Here is an 8,946-nt window from a genome sequence, read left to right as displayed (position 1 = left end):
ATGTCAAGTGTCGTGAATTGGTATGGAACATAAAACACAAAGCTCCGCCCTGACTGCACTGTGCATACAGAAGTTGGGTGGGACTTTGTGCTGTTAAATATTTACCCAGGCAGCAACACACCTGAGGTGGAGCAGGATGAGGTCCGGTTATCGAGGCTCTTTTTATATCCTTGTTTCTTTGTAGTTTGGAAATATTTAATGGTCATATTAAGTAAACCGCTGGACCATGGATTTCCACACACTGTACAAATACATCTGTCAGTTTTGCCTCGGTATGCAGGTAAGAACAGGTTTCTCTCATGATCTGTTATTCACTAGTCTCTTGTGTTTTTAACCTGTCAGTAGCAACTATCGGCATGTCTTCTGTCATATACAGGTAGTCTGGGGTTTAGACTCGGTGACACTCCTGAATCCTCCAGAGGAGCCTCTGCCAGACTATCTTTTGGAAGTACGTTACTCTTGTGATGAATCTGCTACAGTACAGCTGGACTGTGTTGTGTGTTTTGACACTGGCATCACTTCCACTCTCCTGCTAAGACAGTGGAGCTGCGTCCCCGGTGACCCTAAAATAAGGACTCTGAAGCTGAACCTGCCTGATTGGTTGGTGTATCAAGCTGATGGGATTGTTCCACACTCTCAGTGGGTCCTGAGCTCTATCCTTCGAGCATCAGTCCAATACAGTGGATTTGATGACACTGAGAGGTCTAGTGCAGCTCAGGATGTGGCAACTTTGCAGCCTAAGCCCCCTTTTAGTCGACCTGTCAAACAGCATCAACTGTGCAGTGCTTGGAGTGCACGAATGCTGCAGTTAAGGCAACACTTTTTGATGAAACAATGCCTCTTGGAGCAAGGTAAGCAAAGGTACAGTAAGGTTAGAGTAGCGAGTTTGGGATCTTTGTCAAAATTCAAGCTTGACAAAGATACCTAAAATCAAAAACAGTTCAAGCATAGCCTTTAAAAAAATCCCTTTTCAATCTCAACATTTCGAAATCACACAGAACAACTTTGCATATAAAAGATTTCATGATGAGTCAACATTCAATAGTGTGAAAGAAATATGGTACCAGTCAAAAGCTGGGACAGACTTTCTCATTCAGAGAATGGGAAGGTGTGTCCAGATCTTTGATTGGTACTGTAAATAAAATAACAATGGGATGTTTGTTTTTTTAGGCTATAGATATGAAATAATATTCTTCACTTGTCTTGCAAATCCCAACTAAACTCTCTTTTTCATTCAGAGACAGTGCATTTACTGTCTTCAGTATATGCTTCAACCGGAGAAGGCTTTGGTATCACAAAGACACTTCACTCCTACAAGAGTGAGGTTCTGGAGTATCCGCGTCTTAAGTCCATCTCTTTTCCATGGTAAGAGAAAGACTGTCACTCCATGTAGTCTGTAACTTAGCTTTACATTCTGTTTTTGCAATAACTTTTTAGAGAAAGTTAACTAAGTGAGTTTTATATATTTTTCAGGTGTATGTTTTCTATGTGGATATTTGTAACCAGATACTGCCAGGACGACATGTGTGGACTGTTTTATCATATAGACACACACAATAACTATGCCACACCAACACTGTTCCTCACAAATTCAGGTATTAATAACAGTTTGTTCTTTCCCCCATCTCTTTAGATATTGTTAGTATGTAACTATATTTTACCATCATATGGATTAACAATGGTCTCTCTGTACAGGCCATGTACACATCCAAACTAGCGGCGAGTCTGAGGAATCTTCTGCATTTCGCTCTCCATTCAAAGTGCCTTTAAATGAATGGTGCCAGCTCAGCGTCATGTTGCACACTAGAACAGTAAGTTGTCTAATCCTGGACAGATGTTTTTATTATTTTTACAGTACATAAATAATGGTAATACTGTAAAATAAAGTGGTCATCATCACTGTGTGTCAGGTGACTCTCTCTATGGTGTGCATGGATAAGGAGCATAGAACGGTTCATTCAACTGAACATGTGTAAGTTTACTTTTAACATGACAAAGTGTATAAATCATATTACCAAAAGAAAAAAATGCACTTTGTGTTGTAGCATGTGACTGTTGTGTCTGACAGGATGAGTCAAACTGTCATGTTGGATGACACAGAGGGATACTTTGTGATTGGAGGAGGGAAATACATAAGAGGCATTGAAGGTTATTTTGGACCATTTGTTTACTACCGAAACAGAATATCACCTCACAGCACGGTAATACATAACACTGCAGCTGCCCACAATTATTGTTTGTTTAATAACTTCCATTGAGTCTGATCATTTCTCTCTTACACAGACTGAAGTTGTTATTCCGGACGTCATTAAGAGTGTGAACCTGACCGGATGGCTGCAGACCTGCCAAGAATTTAGTCTGGAGATGGACTTGAAAATCACTGGCTATTCTCTGCAAGCTAAACAGAGCACAGAGTCTGGTAGTAAGATTATTATTCCTCTAGGTGGTGCTAACATTATCTGAAATATACCCAAGAGTGTTGTGCAGACCAACACTATGAGGATACAATGTCTATGTTGTGTTTCAGAGAGCTGTTTCAATACTTTCCATGAATGGATGAGACAGGACAGACTGCCTATAGAGCCACAGTGTGAGGTGTGGGAGGGAACTGTCCCTCACAGAAGACAGGCTGCAAAACTGGCAAAGTTATTGGCTTTTAAACACAGTAAGAGATAATCTACCTTAAATTAATTTGCAAAGTGTGGTAGATAATTTCATAAGGTTGGAAGTAATATAACATATAACATATAAGTAATATGTCTACTTAAGCACTGGAATGCCGTACAATGTTGAGACATTGCTTCTTTATTTTAGAGTGTGTTGTGATTTTACAATATTAAAACTTCTACTCTTCTACATTCACCCGTTGGCTATACTTAGTTTCTTTGCAGGTTAGGCATTTAATATTCAAACATGAGATACCTGCACCATACAGCACTGAAATTCAGACTACAAGTAATCTTTTAGAAGATTTAACACTGTAAGGAGATAATTCTTCACAATTAGTATGATTACTGAAGTATTTTTATTTTAATCCAGGGCTTAAATTTGTAAAGCATTCTTTCATTGTGATATAGTACATTAACTTAACCCCATAATATCCAGTTTTCCCCAAATAATCAGTATCATATTCAGTATCACCTCTTCACTGAAGCTATGTGATTTTTACAGTAATTTAATCAATTAAACTGAAAACTATTTGTTGGAGCTATTTGTTATTTGTGTTAAAGTTAATAATCACATGTTAATTTATGTATTTTGTTCCTGTTTGTTTTGAAGAGTATAGCTTAATTAATTTGATTATAATATTAGTATTATGTTAGTTAATTTGAGTACTCGTTAATGTTTTTGTTTAAGGGCACTTGGGCAGCTTGGGGCACAGAGGTGAATTTAATTCTATAGGTAGGTAACGGGTAGAGGACCAGCAGGCACTGGGAAGGGCATACGTTTTTTTACCAGGGCATGAGAGACACCTTTGTTCTTTTGTTTGCTTGCAAAAAATGGTAAAATAAACCAAAGAAACGCTATGCTTGCCTGGACACTAAACTTTTTTCCCCCTGCGTAAGATTCATTCCCTCAGTGCCTCGGTGGCCATTTGAATTTGAGTTTATTTTCTTTTCTTTTTCCCCTCTTTTAAGTCAAGGACAAATCGACACTACACTATTAAAGCCCATTTATTTAAATGGAAATGTTCTAAATATCCTCGGCATCATTTTATACACATTTGTCCTAAAAATCAGTCTGGGATGTTTGGTACCTTTGGACGATTTAGGAGCTCCACTTTATTATGGATTTGTAATGACTGACTCACTGGCAATCTAAGTAATACCTTTTCTACCACTGATGATAACAGCTAAAATCAATTCAATTCCTGACTTGCAGGAGGAAGAGGGGTCAGCCTGCCAGCTGTGGGCAGAGCACTGTACTCCTTATCGCTTCATAAACTGGGCAGAGCGAGCAGGATTGGAGTGGCCAGCAGAATATTTCCACTGCTGCTCCAAGCTGGCTGCTTAGCTGACAACCAAGCTCTGCACATGTCGTCAGTCCTATACAGCACTGAACTGGGAGTCAAGAAACAGCCCAATAAGGTGTGCACTACTGAATTAGCCATAGTTAGAAATATGCCTGTCATAAACATGTCCAGTTTTTTTTATATTCTCATGCTCCTGTGTTTGGTGCAGGCTTGGCTCCTGGCCTTGCTGGCAGCCCAGAAGGATGATCGATTAGCACTCTTGCACCTTGGGCATCTCCACCACCAGGGTCTCCATGGTGTCCCTGCAGACCCAGACGTGGCGTATGCATATTATGCAAACATTGCTAAACAAACAAATGTTGACCGTCATAATCCCTCACCACAGCAGGTAATACACACATTAGCATACGCAACATATGCTTTGGTGTGCTGATTTTGCATATCTTGTTAATAAGTCTGTAATGAAAATAATCCTACAATATATGGTACAAAAATATTTGTTTATTTACATTACAGGATTACAGGCAGTGGTACAACACACTCATATGGAGACTCTCAAATAATGTTTTATTTGATATTAGCTATCTATACTGTACAACAGCATCATTTCAAGTATATTACCAGAAAGTAGATTTTATACATTTTATTCTCTTATCACTAGCAGTGTCAGACATACAGTAATTGTAAAGCAGAGGTGGTAGGAAACTCTGACATCTAATCTACACATATGTTCCTTGTAATATGTAGCTGTGGCCTTATTACAAACATATGAGCTGTGATATGCGATATGATGTTAACACAGTGCACTCGTAAACCCATTTTCTTCTCCCCTTATTGTGAACATAGTTTACAGATTCCCATCATCAATACGCTTGTTTCTGTTTTCTATACAAAAAGATAACAGCATGATAAACCTGGTTATATTACAGTGCTCTTAAGTCGTATGCTTTTTATTTAAAGTGTGGAGCTGCATATGCAGAGCAGGGAAAATCAAAGTCCATTGAGATTCATGTGTGTTTTCTTTCTTTCTTTAGACATTTGTTGAGGCTGTTTACCTGAACAATGAGGAGGTGTTGAAACTCCAGACCAATGAAGACCATCATATCTTCCAGTGGTTGAAACTACAGGCACGCAGGGGTACAACTGAGGCTGAGGTAGCCTGTTCATTTATCTCAGACTCAATTTTCATTCAAAAATAATGAGTAAAGAAAATTAGAGACATTAACAAAGTGAGGATATTTTATCATTTTGTCTTTAACAATTATTCAACAACTGTCTCGCAGCAAACAGTTGCTCGAATGCTGTTCTGGGGTCAGCAGGGAGTGTCCCCAAACATCCAGAAGGCTGTGAAACACTATGAAAGGGGAGCTGTGCAGTGGGAGGACCCCGTATCAATGTATGACTATGGAATAAGCCTACTGCAGGTCAGATTTACATTTCTTGAACAATAACCTGATCAGGGAAAAGAGTACCAACTCATTATTAATATTACTTTGTATTATTTCATATTCATTTGCTTCTCTGCAGGGGCATGGGGTTGAAAAGGACATCCCAAAAGCTATCAGTTTCCTGAAGAAAGCAATGGACAAGGTCACCACTTGTTTATGAGCATTCTCTTATGAAAACCCCAATCAGCATTTGCACATCTCACAGTGATTCTTCTGTCCCGCAGGGTTTTGTTCCTGCAATCAACGCCCTGGCCTGGTACTATGAACAGTTTGAGCAGGACTACAAGCAGGCAGTGCAGCTATGGGATCAGGCTGATTTCCTGGAGAGCCCAGATGCTGCTCTGAACCTTGGTGTCATGTACTCACAGGGCCTGTATCCGGGACAAGCTCCTGACCAGGTTAGCTCAACCACTGTAAAAATGTATTCTGTGGTCATATACTAGCATGCTTGCACAATAGCATTGAGTGCTTATATCAATAGGTAAATAATGTGTTCTTCTAACAGTACATGGCATATAAGTACTACCTGAAGGCTGCACAGAGAGGGAACATCAGGGGAGCAATTCAAGTCGCTGACATCTGGAACACTGGGATTTCCGGCCTTGTCAATAGGCGTCCATCCGATGCTGTCTTGTTAGTGACTCACCCTTTTATGTATTTCACTTCACATTTTGCACCATTAAGGTATTCTGAAATCTCTTTTTATATGACTGCAGGTGGGTCAAGTGGGCAGCTGAGCACAATGGATACCTGGGCAGCATCTTACGGAAAGCCTTGGATTCCTATCTGAAGAGTGACATGTAATCTTTGTCTCTATTCACACTGATCAGGCTACTTGATTGCCGTTGCAGTAAATTAACACTTTAGCTTTTCAACAGGTTCAGCTCACTGTTATGTTACATGATGGCTGCTGAGATGGGGTACGCACCTGCACAATTTAATGTGGCATATCTATGTGAACAAAATACAGTGAGTTATAGAAATATATCACACATACACAACTGTCATGATAATTTTACTGTTTAATTTTTACTTTTCAGACAAGTTTTGAAATGGTTTTAACACTGTGTGTTAACAGGGACATTTTCTGGATCCTGCTTTTGCGTCGCATTGTATGTGGAGATATTACAACCTTACAATCCAAAGCCAAGATCCTAACCCATACGGTAAATAAATACTCAACTTACATATTTGGAGACAAAATATTAACATTTGAACTCTAATTCTGTCATTTCTTCAGCCTTGATCAGGATGGGTGATCTGTGGTATGAGGGGCAGACTGACGGGCAGAAAAACTTGTTTTCTGCAGCACAGATGTACAAACTTGCAGCACAAAGGAATGAGCCACAGGTCTGCTTCTTTTAAGTTGATTTCTTGCTGTGTGTATATGTTTTCTAAGTCTGTATTTATTCATAATTGTTAGTGTGCTTACATGTCTGAGTAAACCGTGTTGTTCTTTCACAGGGATGGTACAACCTTGGCCTCCTCACTGAGGAGGGTTACAAGCTGCCGCTTTCAGTACTGATTGAACTCGGCCTTTCAGAGCTGTATCTGGCAGACAACACTGTGCTTCTAAGTGCTTTGTACAAAAGGTGTGTTCATACTGTATGTACATGTACATCAGTTGTGAAAGTGCAGTATACTGTTTCCAATGTATAAACTTTTTTCCCGTTTTCTTCCAAATAGATGCAGAGACACAGACGACACATATTCCTACGTGCCTTGCAGTCTTGCTCTCTTTAATGTATACATACAATCATTCCAAAATAACTACAGTGCTGCTATTAAGGTTAGTGATCTGTGTAAATATTTGTCTACATACATATGGCTATTACTTTAGCTGTTTGCTGTTACTTGAACTGTAAAGTAAAAAAAGAATAGAGCTGAGTTTAGCAGCAGCTCAGTAGGGCATATATTGAAAATCAGGACTCCTACAATGACTCCTTCAAGTAAAAAACCTTGTTGACATTTTCCTCGTTTTATTTCCCACAGTATTCGACCACAGTTGCTGTAATAGCAGCTCCAACAATACTCTTATTCATCCTTGGTGTACTCAGGAGACATGGCTTCTCTCTCAACTAGAACCAAAATTCTTATCAGGATTTTCAGAGGAACAGACTGAAGAACAGCAAAGTCAACATCCAGCACAATGGCACAGCAATATTTTGTGTCAGTTTACATTATGTGAATGTTTACTTTGGGATCACTATAAAGAACAATTGTAATTTTTTCAAAAATGTTTGTTTTATCTAATCTGAAATGTTCTTGGTTTGTAAGTTCCTCCTGTTGGAAGAATGTTTTGAGTTTTCATGAAAAAAATAACTTGATTGAACAATAAAGAGACTTGAAGATACTGTTGGTGGATCAACAATGTTGTTCTTGGATGTCCTTCTGTCTCTCTGGGTAAGGGTTTTTTCACCCTGTGGCGGTCAATAAGTAGATAAACTACAGGATCAGGTAATGAATGCCCAGGTGTAGCCTCAGGACCACCATCACTGCTTTCTAAACAAGTATCTAACCTATCTAGCCTTTCTTATGCAATACCCAGGTTATCATAAACTTGAAAAGCACTGCTTGGCATTACTTAAGGTTTGATGTAGTGTTGTATGAGGACAATTGTCAAGAAAAACTAAACCTGCAATTTTGAGAATTAAGAAAAGTAATAGTTAAACACATTTTGTTCTTAAAATATAGCAGTCTTTCCCTTATTTTATTCTAGCAACTGATATTCTACTAACCAAAATCAAGCAAGCAATTTCAGACACTTCCCAAGAGACATATAGCCACTCAACATTTCATTAACACTGGAGGATGAGTTTAATTGCTTTGCTTCTGTTTGTAAGAATAATTAGATGGTAAAATAATTTATTTGGATTAGGTGATGAAAAAGGATGGAATAAAACTGCAGAATTATTACTTTTATTGGATGTTTTATAACTGCAATACAAATTATCCACATACACTCACTTCCGTTCCTTCAAATTTATGAGAAATACTCGGATATTCTCAGCTTTGCAAAGTTAGGCTATGTGACTGCTTGGCAGAATAAAACACCTTTTTCCCTATCTTTTTTTTCTCTCACATTTGGTGGCACAGAAAGAGATAGCACCAGAACGGGAGGTAACGTATTGTTGTAGTTGTTGGTGGTGGTTTTGAAATGTGTGTTTTGTTATGTGATGGTCTGCATTTTAAGTGGGGGGGTGTTACGGCCTTAAGCCGTATGTATTGTTTCTCCCCTTCCTCTTTGTGTGTGTGTTGTTCCACCCCACGGTTTGCAGTAGATCTTGGAAGCTGATGACTGGCGGCTGGTGCTGAATTAGGCTGATTGGTGTGGGGCGGCTCAAGTGAGAGTGATGGCAGATAAAATGCAGGTGTGCGCTGCCAACGGAGGCAGACACCTTTGATCAGTCTTGGATAGTTGTTCTGTGTATCAAGTCGTGTGTTTGGGTTACCCAGAGTTGGGCCAGGGTAAGGAAAATCCCATTAGCTGCACTGTTTTCATTGTATTATCCTATGTTAGGTTTA

At 39.2% G+C, this 8,946-nt stretch overlaps 1 protein-coding gene across 1 annotated transcript; it reads left to right on the top strand.

The window, feature by feature from the left end:
- The first annotated feature begins 226 nt into the window (after window positions 1-226).
- Window positions 227-7,645, top strand: si:dkey-24p1.6 (protein sel-1 homolog 3). Its single transcript, XM_062419586.1, has 23 exons — window positions 227-280; window positions 377-851; window positions 1,239-1,365; window positions 1,474-1,595; window positions 1,696-1,811; window positions 1,911-1,972; window positions 2,069-2,201; window positions 2,284-2,419; window positions 2,528-2,665; window positions 3,883-4,088; window positions 4,182-4,361; window positions 5,008-5,127; window positions 5,257-5,397; window positions 5,501-5,563; window positions 5,646-5,819; window positions 5,927-6,054; window positions 6,138-6,221; window positions 6,300-6,390; window positions 6,500-6,587; window positions 6,662-6,771; window positions 6,886-7,013; window positions 7,108-7,210; window positions 7,414-7,645. The coding sequence occupies exons 1-23, from the start codon at window positions 227-229 to the stop codon at window positions 7,501-7,503; spliced, it is 3,069 nt and encodes a 1,022-aa protein (XP_062275570.1). The 3' UTR covers window positions 7,504-7,645.
- Window positions 7,646-8,946: the final 1,301 nt, after the last annotated feature.

Source organism: Scomber scombrus, chromosome 5 (assembly GCF_963691925.1).
Source record: "Scomber scombrus chromosome 5, fScoSco1.1, whole genome shotgun sequence".
Lineage (NCBI taxonomy): Eukaryota > Metazoa > Chordata > Actinopteri > Scombriformes > Scombridae > Scomber > Scomber scombrus.
Note: the sequence above shows the minus strand (reverse complement) of the source record. Positions and strands in the feature narration are given on the sequence as shown.